Source organism: Aythya fuligula, chromosome 13, assembly GCF_009819795.1.
Source record: "Aythya fuligula isolate bAytFul2 chromosome 13, bAytFul2.pri, whole genome shotgun sequence".
NCBI lineage: Eukaryota > Metazoa > Chordata > Aves > Anseriformes > Anatidae > Aythya > Aythya fuligula.
In genome coordinates, this window is record NC_045571.1 from 5,806,272 (window position 1) to 5,823,134 (window position 16,863).

At 48.0% G+C, this 16,863-nt stretch overlaps 1 protein-coding gene across 3 annotated transcripts; it reads right to left on the bottom strand.

The window, feature by feature from the left end:
• Window positions 1-1,137: 1,137 nt before the first annotated feature.
• VAMP7 (vesicle associated membrane protein 7) lies at window positions 1,138-16,841 on the bottom strand. 3 transcript variants are annotated; one of them, XM_032196190.1, is made up of 9 exons: window positions 16,797-16,832; window positions 16,471-16,536; window positions 13,802-13,960; window positions 10,773-10,830; window positions 10,064-10,201; window positions 6,726-6,816; window positions 6,116-6,183; window positions 4,577-4,669; window positions 1,138-3,983 (listed from the first exon to the last, which is right to left on the bottom strand). In XM_032196190.1, the coding sequence occupies exons 3-9, from the start codon at window positions 13,945-13,947 to the stop codon at window positions 3,936-3,938; spliced, it is 642 nt and encodes a 213-aa protein (XP_032052081.1). In that variant the 5' UTR covers window positions 13,948-13,960; window positions 16,471-16,536; window positions 16,797-16,832; the 3' UTR covers window positions 1,138-3,935. The 3 variants fall into 3 exon arrangements, with proteins under 3 accessions (XP_032052081.1, XP_032052083.1, XP_032052084.1); XM_032196192.1 differs by lacking the exon at window positions 16,471-16,536 and having other exon boundaries at window positions 16,797-16,841; XM_032196193.1 differs by lacking the exons at window positions 16,471-16,536; window positions 16,797-16,832 and adding an exon at window positions 15,850-15,930.
• Window positions 16,842-16,863: the final 22 nt, after the last annotated feature.

Genomic DNA, 16,863 nt, shown 5'->3' on the forward strand with positions numbered 1-16,863 from the left:
TTGTTACGAGCACAGCTGCATTTCAGAAGAGAGCCCAATGAGAATGAATTAAGGTGACTCCTCGTTCTCTGAATATAAGCACTTCCCCTCCACATGCCAGAAGGCCAGAGATGACTGCTGTTAGACAGACAGGCTTCTTGCTATTCCTGATAAAGCCTTGAAAGTGTACAGGATGGTCTTGTAAAAGCTTCTCTGTTGTGGAGAAGATTCTTTAACACCTGTCTGGTGGAAAAAATGGAAACCTCATTACATTGGACTCATGTCTTTGTGCATTTGGAAAGTAATTAAGAGACTAGCAACACTTTAGCTAGATTTCTCTATTGTTTTTACATAGAGTTTTTCTTTTGTCTTTATTGGGGTTTATATTCCAAAGTTAAGAGCATGCCAGCATTTTACATGCACTACATTTCTCTGCAGCCTCTTAAGTTGAGACAGCTGCTACTTATTTAATCAGGTACTTAATAGAAAATAAAGAACAAAAGCTTTCTAGAGAAAGTAAAACTGTTTAAACACTTTAAGATTATATTGGAGATAAAGTTTAACAGCTTTTTGAAACTGTTTCTGTGAACAGCAAGACAGCTGTCTACAGAGTCAGTTTTAGATACATGTTTCTAGACAGAGCCGAGGCTAATTTAGAAGAAACAAGCCAAAAGGTTAATCAGGCCCGGCCCATATTCTGAGGTTAGCTTCTGCTTGAATTCATGGGCATTTTCAATATACACCTGATACCAACAAGCACTTGAAGATGGTTATCCCTCCTCAGAGGAGGGCCATATGGTCCAGATCAAGAGCATGAAGCACAAAACCCAGCTCTATAAGAACTACCAGACTAAAGAGATGTTAATTCAAGATAAATCCTTTCATTTTCCCAGCCAGGCTTAGAGCAGGTGATCTTCATTCAGAGTCTGATCTTCTGTATCATCTCTGAGCCCTAGCAGCCAGGGTTAGGATGCAAGTTTTCTTTACCTCACACCAAGATAACGATCAACTGAACTTGAACAGTTTCTGCAAGTTTAAGAGGAAATCCAACCCCCTCATACTGATGCATGAGTCTGATTCCAGCACCTAACACTACTTCAGCCACTTAACATTCCTGAGGTAGATGAAAGGCTACCAAGCTTTATTGCCTTTTTTTTTTTTAAACATGGAGACTCAAGTGCAAGGCAGGGAGCTTAGGCACCAGCTGCTGCTGCAGTAAACCAGTCCAGCACAGTATGATAAATTCTTCCAGAAAAGATGGGTTCTTCCTCGCTAAGACAGAGAGGAAAGATGTCCATTATTAGGGATTTTGCCTAATACAGGGGTTTTATCTCATGTTGCTGACAATTGCCTTAAAACATGTTTTCACACAAATTTTTATTTAGCTTCCAAGTGACAGCACCACTGCCTGTATCATCACTTCTTTTTATATTCCCTCCACCCCCACAAGTGCCCTGAGCAAGCAGGCATCCTGTCCTGTATCTCTCAGCATCCCTCTGTCCCAGGGACTCACAGATGCTCTAAGTTAAAACCAGGCAGAAGCAGATTCTTTCCATCATCAGAAAGAAAGCCACTGTCAAGTCATGATGGGCTCTAACACCTGCATCAAAGCTAAGTCAGAATCCTCCCAAAGCTGAGAAATTACACACGGGCTTCGTGGGAACTGTTTCACAGCAGGATTTCTACGTGTGATTTGTCAAGCAGCCACAGAGGGTGACACCAGGCTTGGAGCTGCAGTGTTACACAGGGAGACCCACGTCCCCACAGACACACTGTTTTCACAGAGTAGCTCCAATCAACGGTCTACATCTAGCATCAGGCAGCCTTTCACAAAACTAAGGAAACCTGCTTTCTGTACAGTAATTTTATTTAAATCAGGTTAACTTTGTTTTTACACTAATATCTCAGTGCATCCTTTAAAAGAAAAGGAAGTCTTCATTAAAAAGTGTTTGTACATAAGACAACAAATCATAGAAATTAACACAGTAACATCAACAATCCCTAAAACATGCACAATTGTACATTGAGCCGGGGGGAGGCTGTACAGATACTAAGGAGGGGAAGATAGTCTCTCTTCCACATCCACTTCCAGGTAAGAGGAAGTCTTTCTCTGCTTTACAGTGGCGTAACACAAAATAGAAACCAAGGCCAGTGACCACAGTACTGATCAGAACCACTGACACCTTCTGGATATCCAAGATCTGATTACCATCAGCAAAATTAGTCAAAACCATGCAAGCTTACAGGAAGACTTTTTACCTGGCACCTGCTGGAAAGCTCCAAGGTCAATGTACCATACACCAAGCAAAGCATGTGAAGGAGCAGCCATTTAACATCACTGTCCTGCCTGTGGCAAGCCCATGTTGCAGGGCTCAGGGAACCCATGGCACCAAGTGTCAGAGTTCAGTCACCAAATTGAGCCTCCCTTTCCCACAGCTACACCCACCCTTAGAAGTCACTTCCCTGTGCCAAAGCAGTGCAGCTTCCTCATTACACCACTTGATGCTTTTGTGAGATTTCAGGTGTTCCCATGTCTTCTCTTGGAAATAATCCTTTAAGATATGAGATGGAAGCCCCACGCTCCTCGCCCCCCAGGCAACAACAGCTTCTCTTCCAGTCAGCCAGGACTCCCAGCCACCACACTGCCCCGCCTGCTTGTTGCACAGCCCCCATCCTGGGGCTGTCTGGGGCTCATGGCCTGGTAATTCAGATATCCAGATGGGACAAAAATAGTGATCACAGCTTCCAACGCTAGGCAGAGCAGTCCCTATACTCTTGATAGCAGCACATTACCAGGGTACCTGATCCTACATTTGGTTATTAGCCTTGGAGATTTGGGTATATATATATATTATTTTTTTTGCACACAGGAATACCTGTTACTACATCCTCTGAAAGAGCTTTTCTGTTTCAGACCATAGAGAAAGTAACCATCCATTCAACTCCAGCCTTCTGTTCCTTCTCTGTCTTCAGTTTTTAGCACAAACCTTCTGAGTAGAAGCACAAGCAGCTAATACCTGACACCTTAGGCCAGATTGACAGTCTGGCCTTGACTGGCCCCCCAACTTCACCTTAGCAAGTGAGAATGTTAATATTCATTTTAGTCCAACCTCAAAAGAACAAGAGAAATAATAGGTGACAAAGCATATGCATTATTGCAACCTTAACTATATGGAACACTCTCCTTTACTGGATTGATTTAGCCACAAATTAAAGGGCGAGGAAGAAATGTTGATGAAGAGGAGGCCATTTCAAAGCGCCGAGGTGACCTAACACCCTCTCCTACCAACTGCAGAAAGACCACCAGGAAAAAGGGAGATTTCATACAGAAGCAGCACCTACATCTTACAGTGCATAAAGGCCAGCCCCAAAGCCATTTTCTTCCTACCAATATTGCACTTGCAACCGCGACATGCTGGAACACTGCAAGAGGCCAGATGTGCAGGGAGGGGCACCTGGATCTCCACCCTTTGTGGGAAATACACACATCCATCTCATGTCTCTCCTGTTAGTTTGGCTCAGCCCACCCTGAACTACCCTCCAGTGCCATCCTTGTGGGTAGGATGCTAAACCGTAGTTCTCTACTTGCACACTCACGTGGAAGTGCAAAGCTGCAGGGGCACATGGGCAAGCATGCGCGTGCCCTCCTGAGCTGGCTGTACTGCCTACCCAGCTGAGAAGGCTGTAGATGGGACAGAAAAACAGAACAAAAATCCCTTCAAGTAATTTAAAACAGCCCATTCTTGAGGTTACAGCTGCACAGAAGCAGCGACCAGCTGGGCCTGTTTGGGGTGGTAAGGCAAAGAAGTCTGAAGTCCTGGAGGGATGAAGAATGAGAAGGTGTCAGTAGTGAAAGATTAAGAGTTATTCTGTAGGTCGCTTCTTCACACTCCTGTGATTCTCATCTCCAACTGACCAGCACCAACTGCTCCTGGTTACTTCTGCACACAGGTTGGCTATGCAAGCTTACCACAGGCAGCCGATACAATGATATAGATGATAACCTGGGGAAAGAAAACAGTAAAGTTCAGTAGAGAATCAAATTTCTGTCCTTCAGCCAACTGCTGACTTGGCCTGGCAATCAAAACAAGTTTGGAAAGCCCAGGTTATCAACACCCTGAAATAACTTGTCAGATGCCCTACAGAATTTTGCACCAAGACCTCCTCCTCCACATCCACGCAGCAACACAGGATGAGAAATGTCCTCCAGCAAAGGGTTCAGTGCTGACAAAGTACTTCACGTATCTAACCTGAAGTTACACTTCAGCATCACTAGCACCATTTGCATTTATTGCAGGCTGGAGGTACACCGTCCCAAGTTAATTAACTAAATACCAACAGAAATAAGGCCTAAAAAGCCATGAGCTTAATGTCTTAGGTTCTTACAAGCTAGACAAAGTTGTCTAGAAAGCTTTTCCTGTTGCCTCGGAAAGAAAAGCTGCCTGGCACAATGCTCCTCTCTCCACACCTCCCATACAACCACCGTAACACTTGTTTTAGAGTGAAGACCACTCCAAGCATGCATGCATTCATGCAACAGCTACGTGCTGGTGGCATTTTCCAGTAGTTAAACCTGACTTAAGAGCTCTGTACTTACAATTGATACAATGATGATGATAATGGTGAGCTTGAGGTTCTTCATGCACATGGCTCTAGCAAGGTTCCTGCTGGTAGTTTTGAAAGTGACCGACTGCAAGAGAAAGTAAAGCAGCTCTTTCATTCCTGAACCTACTGTAAAGAAAGCTGCATCCCAAGCAGCTAGATGAAGATGCATTCACCCATACCATCCTACCTCCCTAACAACCCAGAGCACTACAGTTATCTCCTCCAGTCATTTAATTCCTGCAGTCACAATACTGCAAAGCCAAACAGGCATCAAGACAAAAATTCTCTCCCATGCTACTGTAGGGGTGACACCAAAAAACAAACAAACAAAAAAGCGTAACAGTAAGTCCGGAACCAGCTTGAGTTTGTGCCCTCCCACACTCAGCTTGGGAGAATTAAGCACACAGAACATCACCAGGTCCGTAGGCTGTCCACAAGGACTAGTTTACCTTGGATTACAGCTGGTTGGATTCTCATTCCACTTGAAAACTTTGGAGAACTGAAGTGCTCCAAAATGTTTAAGGACTTCATGACATTTCCTACACTCAACAGCCGATCTACTCAGGCTGGTCAACAAGCCCTATAATACTAGAGCTTTCCTCCAGTTTGCTTGTCCTGCTCCGAGTCTGCCCAATATCCCGCAATTCTCCTGTTCAAGACAGGCAGTGGTTGCTAGATGACCTTGAACACCCACCAGGCTGCGTTAGCGTAACGTTTTTCACATGCATGCAAGATGCCTGCACAGAGAAAGGCTGCAGAACCTGTGCTGAGCTGGCTCAGCAGCACACTCTGCTGGTTATTTTTAAGTTTTCCCCACAAAGCACCCCTCAGCGTTTTCAGATAAGGTAATACTGAGCGGAACTGCATCCCTAACTGTAATTTTGATTTAAAGCTGATTTCCAGGCTCAGCCCCCACCTCAACTTTGGGAACACTTCTCTTCCCCAGCTGTGAAGTTTCTAGGTGTTTCTAGGATTGCTGGATACCGACGCTTCCTGTCACTATCTGAGAAAGTGGTGAGGTTTAAACACCCAGTGCTGGAGGGCAGTATTCCCAACTGGGTAACTTCTCTAGTGTCTCTCTCTCTTAAAGCATTACTCTTTTTTTGCCAGCTCTGAGACGTTTGCATCTCCTCAGGCCCCATACAGGACCCACTGGACTCTCCTGGACCCTGCAGAGGAAGATGCTGAGTCAGGTCTAGGGATTCCTAGGGAAAAGGCAGAAAAGTTCCCAGAGCCCAGGCCATTTTACTGGGTAGCATATGCTTTGTAATTGCATTAAATTTGCCTCCTCAGTCATTTCTCACTTACTTTACTCCTTCATTCTGTTAAGGAGCTGGAAGGCTGGTATGCAGTGGGTAGAACAGCTGTAAGGAGGGTGGAAATGAGACAGGACTCGTTTCTGACACAGGGAGCCTTTGCATCTTGATGCTTCAGTGTTTGTTTAAAAGCAGCTCTAGTTGCTGCTCTTCAATGAACACAACAGGTGCAGGGCCCCAATTTCCCCATTTCTAAAGCTCTTCCCCAGCCTCACCGAATCCACGAGGTTCTCGGTTTTATCAATCAGCAACTCCAGCTTCTCTCCTCTTTGTGCCACGAGGTCTGAAGAAAGAAAGAAAAATTGGTAGGTAGAAGCTTTTTGCACTGTGATTGTAATACCCAAAGCTCAAGTGCAAGCCAGGAGCTCTTGGCAGTGGTGTCTGAGACAAGAAGTGGTCCTCAACACTTCCAGATTGCCAGGCAATGGTACTTAAGGAACAGTCTCACATGCTTTGGGACTAAGCCCACTCAATTTGGGTCAGTCCCAGATCTACTCCTCTATTTTAAGTGGTCAGAGTTGTCCAAATCCAGTCCAAAGTCTTAATGGGACAAAATGCTGAGACCATTTTCCTCACAGCAGCTGCAGGAAGGCCACAGTGACAAAGAGACCAAGTCCAGAGCACGCTGCACCCCATCGCGAGCTCTGCAGTGCCATCAAGCAGTGCTCCTTGCCCCAGTGAGCCCCCCTGTACCAAATCCAACACAGTTCACAGCTCACAAACTCCGAGCTTCCCCAGTTTATTCTGTCAGGAGAGGACAGCCCACCACCAGCTCTGCTCGCAGCGACTCTCCCTGCAGGGGAGGCACAAGAAGCAGCCAGGTACCTATGTTTCGAACCATGATTCCTTTCAGTTCATCAACTTGGGCTTGCGTCTCCGCCACCTGGTCAGTGCCCTTGCTCTCCGAGTGGTATTTCTGTAAAAAATGAATAGTCGGTGACAGCAAGCATTGCACACACAGCACTTCAAACAAAAAGGGAAGGCAGCAGACAAGTGCCTGCAACTTCCAGAGTGCCCAAAAGTAACAGCCTCTTCTGAAGGTTTAATCAGTTTGCAGCGAGGAAAATTAGGACACTGTTCCCACTCCCACACACCATTTTGTTGCCTTTGTAATACTTCAGAACTTGTCAAGATCTTCTATAATTCTCTGTGAAACGTATCAGGAGAGCCCTGCAACTTCACACGCGAGGCAGAACGCGCCTCTCTGTAGGTGAGCATCAAGCAGGAGCTCTGACAAAGAAGAAGAGGGGGCCTGTGAACTGCAAACACCACACAGTGTTTGGGATGGCCGGTACAAGCTGCCCTCCAAAGATGTAAGCAGGTCACCAGTGAACCTTTGGTGGGTTCTTTGGTGGGTTGCTAGGGGGAAGAAGCACCAGCCAACATCCCCAGCGTAAAAGGAGTCTCACGATGTTTGCAGAAGCAGAGGAGGGGAGTTGAGGTGAAGTCAGTATCAGATAACTATGTTCTGCTATTCCTGGATTGACTTTAAGTCTGCTGTCCTCACAGATCCTCTGCAGTCAAGTAACACTGGCTACAGCTCCACTGCCCTGCTCCCTAAGTCTCCTTCACCCAGGGGAACAGGTCTCTCTCAAAAAATTCACGGATAAACCTTCAGCTTGCTCTACACTTGCAGCCACTGCACTCATATCTGAAGGCCTTCACAAAGCACCTCTTAATAAGAGACCACTCTTGCTGACAGCAGAGACCAGGACATTATGTCTGCTGTACTACATGACAACCCGTGTGGCCTCTTAACCCCCAGTTTTCTCCCCGCTAAGCACTCAATTTGCATCCATTTCTGACCACATGGGAAGAAGCAACAGTTTCTAACGGCGTCCATATGCTCATGCCATAATCAACAGCGATAGCACTTGAGTAGTAGTGTGATCTCTGAACTGCCACATGGTCTCTTCCTCCACACTCAGCATCCTCAAGTTACTTCTGTAACCACCTCGATACAGCCCTGCTCCTGCACTATGAGGCCTTTGATCGTTAGGGGCTCTAATCTTAGCGAGTTTTAGAGCCACCTGAGGGAACAGCTCTCTGTTACTGCTTAACCTTTATCAGTCGATGCCTGGAATTCATCAATATGCAAAACCTGAGGAAAGCAGCTCTACTCCGTGCTTTAGAGAGATGGAAAAGCTGGGATTTTTAGAGGAGTAACGCCACCATGGCTCTTCTGATAAGGCAATTCATTAGGCTTACTGCAGCCCAGAATCACATTTCAACAAGTCATCACTTCGAGGAGCTTCACTTTCAGACTCCACACATCAAGGCTTGGTGGAAAGGAAAAAACGAACTTCCTATCTGTGATAGGACTGAACCTAATTTATTATGCACAACTCCTTGGGCTCTTCTGAAGCCACACTGGCTTTGTTATTCACTGCTTTCTGTCTGCTGCGTAAGCCAAAGAACAGTTTGTGCAATAAACTACGTGCACTTCTACATGCTCTGAATCACCTCTGCTCGTCACTGAAGGTACCAACACAAACGACTCTTTTCACAGGCTCCAGTACAAGCTTCAGGTAGTAACAGTGTGAGCACAAATCCTTCCTTCAGGGTCCCCCATGTCAAAAAAACAGCTACACTCTGCATCCCAAAATGCAACTATTCCTGCTGGAGGGCATTATTAAGTTTGGTTTTTGCACTTACTCAAGCTATGCTCCCAGACCAGCAGCAAAGCACTTTTCCTTTTGCACCTGGAATATCATGAAATTTGGCATTTTTAGCAAATCAACAGGAAAAAAAACAAACAAGCTTTGAGGACAGCAGCAGCAACACTAACATGCTCACCAGTCACAGCAAAGCAAACGAGGAGCCTCCTACACCTTGTGTACAGTGCCAGCTGTAGCTGCCCCAGATACAGCCTGAGTACTGGCTCTGAAAGCCAATATTCCAAGGACATCCTCCTTTTAATTTCAGACAGGTCTCAAAAAAATAGCATTGCTCAACTTATGAAATTGTCTGTAGTCAATTACGAACTCTTAGAAGTGTGACTTGAACTTTAAACAAGATTAAAAACACTTTTCTTGCAGGCCATGTAGCCTGAGGCTTTGTGCACTAATAACATTATTGATCATGAGTCACAGGGCAGTTATTTATTCCGTCTCTATTCCTATCTGACTTCATTCCTCTAATTTGACATTACATCGAGCAACCACGACCAAGCCTGTACATTTCCACAGGACTCTTTTCTTTGCAGGTGCTTGAACTTTACCACTGCAAACCAAACACCAGGGATAAGCAGGAACCACAGCATTGCCACTACCAGAAACCTTGTATTTTAAGAGCATCCTTTCTCTTTCCTAGAGCAACTGCTTTCTGCATTTCCAACACAAAAAAAACCACTGAAGAAGGGCAGGATGTTGTCTGCAGACTTAGGTTACCCATAAAGTCAGTGCTGTCTTTGAAATGCAGCTCATCTCATTCTACAGAAGCTGAAGGAAAATGCAAACACTGTGCTGTGCACTTAAATACTTCAGAAGCTATACCCATACACTGCTGTGAATAAAACACAAATCAATACTGGTATTTGAAACCTCATCTGGCAGCTGTGGGCTTTGCCACACCTCAAATCAGCAGCGAGCAAAGCACTTCTCTGAAAGTGGGAATGTAGCTCCAGGGCTGTACCAGGATCTTGTGGCGAGTGAAATAAGCACGCAATTCCTCTGCGCTCCCAGCTGGAGAGGGACTCCAGACCAGATCAACCTGTCCCTTCAGGATTCCAAAATCAGGCACAGGGTAGCTAGAATAAACTCTTCTGAAACCTGACGACTTCTTAAGAACTGGGCAAGAAGATGCACTATGCTGCTGGCAGCTCCCTTTCAGACAGCGGCTTTCCTCACTGCATCTGTGCTGCAGCGATGCCCTGAGATTTCAAATCTGAGATTTCAAATGTTATCTTTAAGATCTAAAGTGCACCTATACGGTGCAAACAGTGAATGCATCACTAAAAAAAAAAAAAAAAAGGGGATTGGGGACAATAATCACTGAAGCAGTAAAGCAACCCAGCTGTAGGGAGAGCACAGGGAAAACAGCCAATTCCCCTGGCTTTACAGTCTCAACGTGGCACTTCGGTTACAAGTGAACAAATACAGGAAGACCTTCTGGGGAGAAGTTTAATTTGTCAGAGCAATATCCCCTGTAGCAACAGATCTCACCAGCTGCGCAGCTAAGACACTTGAGAACTCGCTGTTCATTGCATAGGGAAGGGCTGTCTGTGCTCTTGAGCCATACGTGGTCTGAAATCTCTTCTTGATTTCATTCAGGAAGTTGAAGGCTCTGGAACGTTCAAAGTCCTAAAAGGGAAAGAGCAAACCACAGCCAGTCAGTTAGATAATGAAGGGTACGGGGCATGAAGCCAAAGACACCACAGTTATCAGTTCCTAGCAGGCACGCCATGCACGACACTGCAGGATCTGACTGGTTATCCCGGGGTTTTAATAGCAGCCAAATCCCAGGCACCTTCCTGGACATCAGCTGGAAGCAGACATTACTTAAATATACGTAGTTCCCATTCTGTGCCTGGTATCTTTTTCTAATGAGGGAGAAGTTTTTGCTTTAGCATTTCTAGAACTGGAGTACAATGACCATTAAAAACCAATCTCTGCATCTAGATTCTACGCACTGGGGCTGCTGAGAGAGAAACCAAGAAAAACAAGAACTTAACTTCAGGCTAACTATTCAGTGCATTTGAGTTTCAGGCTAAGCCATCAGAGCTGCGTTTTCATTCCTATCAGTTAAAAGCTCCAGTGGAAAAAAGGCATCTCAAATTAGCACCCATTATTGATTTTTCTTTGACAGACAAACAGGAAAAGCTAAATCTCGTGAAAAGCCTGTATACGCAATAGCTGTACCCAAAATACTTACATCATCCGTGATGCAGAGGTATATGATCCTGTCTTGGCAGATGTAGTGAAACAGATAACTGCAAAGAGGAAAATAAAAACAAACAAGTCATCTGAAGCTGCCACAAGACTAATCTTCTGGAAGATGCCAGTGTCTGCAGGACCTTCAAGGGCTGTAAAAGGGCAAATTCCAGTTACAGTACAGGAAAAGGCACAGATGCCAACATACCCCAGCCACCTTTGTTCAGATCCTAAGCATCTCCATTCCTATAGGCTCCACTGAGAGACCACTTACACATTAAGGGATCCCTGACATCGTGCACTTGTCAGCATCCTGTGCTTTGCAGTAACTGTGGGACATTCAGCTGCTGAACAAGTTCATTTCCATGTTCTTCCAGCTACTTACTTGTGAAAAACAAAACCTCGATGGGATACCCAGCGGTAAGATTCCTGTCTAACCCTCGTCAGGGTATCCAAGCATCCACGCATAGTTAGCTTGAGAGATGAGTTGATTGGGGTGACATGCCAGCTAATACTTTAACGAACCTCATTACTAGAGTGCCTTGCTGCTTTAGCCGTGTTTGTATGACCACCTTGCACTGCCTCAAGTTTTTATTGCAAAGACTACAAAACAAAAGCAGCCACAGAAGAAAAAGAATTTGACAGAGCAGTGATCAGGGCAAACTGGCTTGAAGCACGTGGCTGCGTTAATGCCTTGGGAGGTGTGGTGCAACCAGACGTTAGGTAAATGCAAAACAAACAACCCATGGTTGAAAGCAGGATCTTCTTCTCCAAGTAAAACCAGGCTGTTGTTTCGAGGCACATGACAAGAAGAAAAAACAAGCAAAGTTCATACACAACAAAATGCAAACCAGAACTGCTCAGAGCAGCTCATTGGCTGCCAACTCACCGGCTTTAGCTGTTGTTTTCCTGACACTGTCCCTTCACCAACCACTGCAGAACCCTTTCACAAAGCCTCTACAATACAGGGGAGTTAATGCTGCAAAAAACTGCTGCAGAGCAGTTGCATTGTACAGCTTTAAGGATGCAGCTCTGTAGCTTTAAAACTCAGGGTTTATATTATATGAATAACTGGACACTGAAATAAGCCTCAGGAGCATGCTGTAGGAATAGTTTGCTGTCCTTAAGCTGACTTCTCTTAAAATAAAATCCCTCCATACCTACAGGTATTGCCCCTCTGTTCTGAAGGGAGAGGTAAAGCTCACCTGGCACTGCCTTACGGACTCCCCAGTGACTTGTAGAAGAATCTTAACAGCAGAGACAGAACACCACCCAGAACTCCTGATGCTAGAAGGCTGATTTTCCTTGGAGATTACATGAAAGACCCAGAAGTTCTTCTAAAAACCAACAACCAATGGCAACAACCCTCATTAAATGGAATATAACCTGATTTTTTTCCTGTTGCAAAAGAAGAAGATCCTCCTGTTGCAAAACAATCACCCAGGACAGGCAATGGTACAATTCTCTAGCCTATTGGCTGGGGCCCTGACAAGGCAGATCTCTGAAATCCTGCAGACAGGAAGAACAACAACTCCTTGAGCACACTCAGCTTCATTAAAGCTGTAATGATCTGTCCAGGTATTGTGATCAGGCAAAGAAAAAAAGAAAGAGTGCCTATTCTGCACCTCTACAAACCAAAATCCTTGCTTTTTGACAATAGGAAGAAAGCGCCAGCTCCAAAGCATGCACGTGGAAGATATTAGTGAATGCTGTGCCCAAAGACATGGCTAGGCGCTCTTCCTTCCCCTCTGCCAGCGGGGAGGCAGGGTTAGCAGGTTCTGACCTAGGAGGGCGTTCTTCCAGAGCACAGGAAAAGTGAAGCTGTAGAAGACCTGTCAGAAGAGACTGAACGTCAGCAGAGGAGACACTGATGCTAAGCTCAGCACCCAGAGCTGCAGACGGGCCCCAGCTGATTTTTTTAACAGCACAATGCAAAGCAGAACAACCACACTGCGAGCTGCTCTGATCTTCTGCAACTTTTGTTGGAGCCTCATTAAGGAAACCTTCAGAAGTGAGCACAAAGATTATACACTTCACAGCATGCTTTGCAAGTATAGATGCATCAGTTAACTGCCTCTCAGTGCTGCCAGCACAGAGAATCAACCTCTACACCACAATTCCAGCTTTCAGCTCTACGAACACACCGTGGTGCTCCTAAAGCTCAGTTTTGTAGTTGGCTGAGCAGCGCTCAAGGCAAAGGTAACACAAAAGGAAATGACCATTCCCTGAAAATTACAGTAGAAAATGATTCAGCATCCAAAGTACTTTAGACCACAGAACAGGCAGCCTCCTCAGAAAGCTCCTCCACGGGGACTCTTAGGGGTCCCAAGGCAGAGAAAAGCGAAGGAAGATTGCCTGAATTCTTATCTTTTGAATCCTCAGGCAGCCAAAACAGCTTTAAGAAAACAGCTTGGACAATACCGAGAATCCAACCACAATGCTAACTCAAAAGACAGCTGACATAGCATCCAGTGCTGCTGGATCTGTTTTCTCCGCCCTTTTCTTTAGTGTGCCCATCAGCACATTAACTTATTTACTTCTCACGTGCAATAAATCAGCAGAGTGCCAGGAGGGTTTGAATCTAACATGTTCCATCAACACCAGCCCAAGTTAAACGCCTGTCCCAGACACTGGACTCGTGGTAGCTCAGGTTGCCTTTCAGAGAAACAACCTGGGGGACTTACCTTAAAGCAACCAGGATGCACAACTGCTCTGAGATGAGCGATGGTTTTGCCTAAAGCACTGGAAAAGCCAGCAGACACAACAAGCCAAACACACACGCACAGCTGAGCACCCTCCCGTTCGCTGTGGAAGCTGTGTAAGGACAGGAAACTTCATTTCACACCAGCTGCTCTGGTACTCGTTTCTTAAGCTAAGCTCAAGTCCTTGTTACTCTGCAAACCCAGACGAAAGACTAACGTAACGCATCCAGACACATTGCTAAGAACTCAGTTTCGCTGCCTCCATGTATTGCTATCCTCCCGCACATCAGCCAGGCTCTCCAACACCCAGAAGAGAAACACGACTCACTTCCCGTGCGAATAGGTCAGCTTGTTGTTTTCCGAAGGTATCTTTGCCAGGATCTGCTCTGTCACCTCCAGGAAGTTTCCTCCGCACCAGGCATGCTTGGCAAGGATGGTTGTGCCCCTCGCCACAACAGCGAACAGGATAGCCATGACTTCACGCTATCTGGAAATAAAAACAGGAGAATTTGGCTTGTTATTTGGCAGACAACACACTGCAACCTTCACAACATCCTCCCAGCCCTCAGCATGACGGGAGGGAGCGTGGTCAGTGCTCCAATGGGATACTGTTAGCAGAAAACCTCTCTCATTCCCCCTTTTACATTCTGTTCACAACACCACCAGTGCTACCACGACCTCTAGAAGAGCGTTTATGAAACCACATCAGACCACAGCTGTGACTGATGCCCGGTTCAGTACCTTCATCAGCCTCTTTTCTGCTTCGGAAAGATTTTTGACCTTACCAAAATAAAGCAATAAATCAATGCAATCTCATTTTTTCACTTTGCACTTGACTCTGCCTGCCTTGCACTGCGCCGTCTCTGTGTTCTGGGATGTCTGCACGCCTCCTGCAGCGCAACACAAAAGCTTGGAGACTTCTCCAGAAGTAAGTACAACAGGTTCAGCTTCAGGATCCAAAGACCACGGGTAGAAAAAGCAACCACAAGCAAGACCATGAAGTTAAGAGACAACCAAGCAGTGCACCAGGGCTCACGGCTCTGCTTTCTGTCAGCCAGAGCTGTAGGGATTCAGGCTCGGCCAGCAGCAGGTAACCTCCTGCGGGTGTGAGAGCTCCAGATCAGAGGGGAAAAGCACAAAGGTGTGGATTAATCCAGAGGAGACACCCCATGGTTAATCCCCAATCTGTAACCAGCTGGGAGCACCAAGAAACTCAGGGCCAGCACCGCCTAAGGGAGCAGAAGGCAGAGGATTAGGTTGAGAAGAGACCAAGCCAAGGGGGATCTGGAGCAGCAGAAGCCCTCAGACCACGCAGCTCCAGCACAGCACACTCTAGAAAAACTGCCAGAGCTCGGTGTCAGCAGAGGGGGAGGGAGGACACCCAGAAAGCCCCGCGCCGTGCAGACAGAAGCTGCTCTCTGCTGCTCCTGCCTGGTACCACAAAAGCACACCAACAACTGCGGGGGGAAGGAAGCGCTGGGCTGCAGCCCCTCCTCAGGCAGAGCTGCTGCTTTCACTTCCCCCGGCTTACACCTGGCACCTCTCAGCCCCACGCATCTCCACCAGGGATTCGGGGGAGCCCCTTGTGCTGCTTTGCATGGCCGGCCTCTCACTTACCCCGCCTCAGAGCAAGGCCTATTTTCGGAGCACAGGCAGCGCGCTGCGTTTACCTGCTGCTCTTCACCAGATGACAGCTCCCCTTGCCCTCCCTGTGCCACACGTTGCTTGTTTCCCCTCTCCATCCTCATCTGGACACAGCTCAGGGACTTAAACAACTGCACTGTTAGGGAAGAGGATGAGGAGTGCCCACACCAGCAGTCCCCTCTCACTACTGAAGATTCGGAGGTGTTCCCCTGCCTGCTCCCTCTCCCCTCCGGGCTGGAACTCCAGCACGGTTAAAAGTGGCAGCAGAGAGAGGTGAAAACCAGCCAGGTTTGGGTTTCCTCCCCCAGCCCAGGACTTGCAGGCTCACAGCTGCCCTCTAGCAGAGAGTCTGTCAGCAACACAGCGAGCGAGCCCCACGGCTTCGCGTCCCGGATCTTGGAGGATCTCTGCAGGCAGGCACAGCCGGCGCTTATTAAGGCCAATCCATGTCAGCGCCCACCTGGAGATCACTGCGGGCACGGAATATACACACGGAGAAGAAAGCTGTGATTGCTCGCTGTTTCTAACACAAAACTGAGAAGTTCAAGGACAGGTCCCACAGAAGGAAGCAGCTGTTCCCACAGCGCATCCTCCAGAGCTCATTCCCACACCACACCGAGGAGCAGAACGGTTCCCACGGGCTCAGAAAGCGACTGACAGGCTTAGGGAGGAAAAGAATCCCATCAAACCAAACGCATCCGAGCAGCCGCTCACTGGAGCCTAAGAGCTTACCTCAAGCACTCACGTCAGAGCCCCATTTGAGGCAGGGACCCTCCCAGCGTTCACATTTCAGCACTGCCCCCGCCCCACCACTCCAGGTGCTTTACAGCAGCCTCAAAACCCGCTTCCAAAGCGCCCCGTCCTTCCTCACATGGCTCCCCCGAGCTCAGCGGGCAGGCAGCACATCATATGACGAGCAGAGCAGAGCGCCCAGCCATTTGCCAGCCTCTCACACGCCTGACCACAGCATTTCCTCCCTGCCTGTTGGCTCGCAGCTCGCCCAGAGGGCTTTAGGGCCGCCTGGGCACAGAGAGCTGCTCCCAGAGGGGCTGCCCCCAACCCGGAGCTCCCCAAAATCCCACCTCAGGTGGGCCAAGCTGGCGCATCCATCACTTTGAGCCAGCCTTGACCTGCTGCATCAGCCACACGCTGCCTGTGTGACAGCTGGCACAGCAGTGGCAGGTCCCAAAACATTTTGCTGCCTCAGGGAGCTCCCCTCAGTCCCCCAGGGCCCCCCTCAGCCCCCCAGGGCCCCCCTCAGCCCCCCAGGGCCCCCCTCAGCCCCCCAGGGCCCCCCTCAGCCCCTCAGGCCGCACCACCACAGGCCTGCAACGCGGGGCCGGAGCCACCCACCTGCAAACGGGGCCAACGGGGGCTGGAAGCTGCCTGGGGGCGTCCTGCAGGAGCCGCTGCCTCCGCCTGAAGGAGCCGGGGGGAAAACAACAAAAAAACCACCACAGAGCTGAGCGGGCGGGCAGCGATTAAACCCTCGGTAACTGCGGTTATCACCACAGGCGCGAGCAGCAGCCGCGCAGCCGCTCCAGGCCCCTCCAGCCCCGTGAGGCAGCGCCTGCCAGGCAGGGAGCACATGAATTTTCCTCAAAAAAAGCAAAAATAACCCCCCTCACGGCACGGGAGACCCCCGGCGCCCCCTCCCCCCTCACGGCCCCGCCGCTCACCGCCCGCCCGGCTCCTCCGCCCCGCCACGACGCGCTTCCGGCCTGCGGCGCGGTGCCCGCTGGGAGT

Coding starts and splice junctions, on each gene's coding strand:
- VAMP7 (XM_032196192.1), bottom strand. CDS start 13,947: ATGGCTATCCTGTTCGCTGTTGTGGCGAGGGGCACAACCATCCTTGCC. Junction 6,817..10,063: donor GTGTCTTAGCTGCGCAGCTG/GTGAGATCTGTT, acceptor CATTTTTTACAG/AAATACCACTCGGAGAGCAA. Junction 3,984..4,576: donor TCATCATCATTGTATCAATT/GTAAGTACAGAG, acceptor TTCTTTCCCCAG/GTTATCATCTATATCATTGT.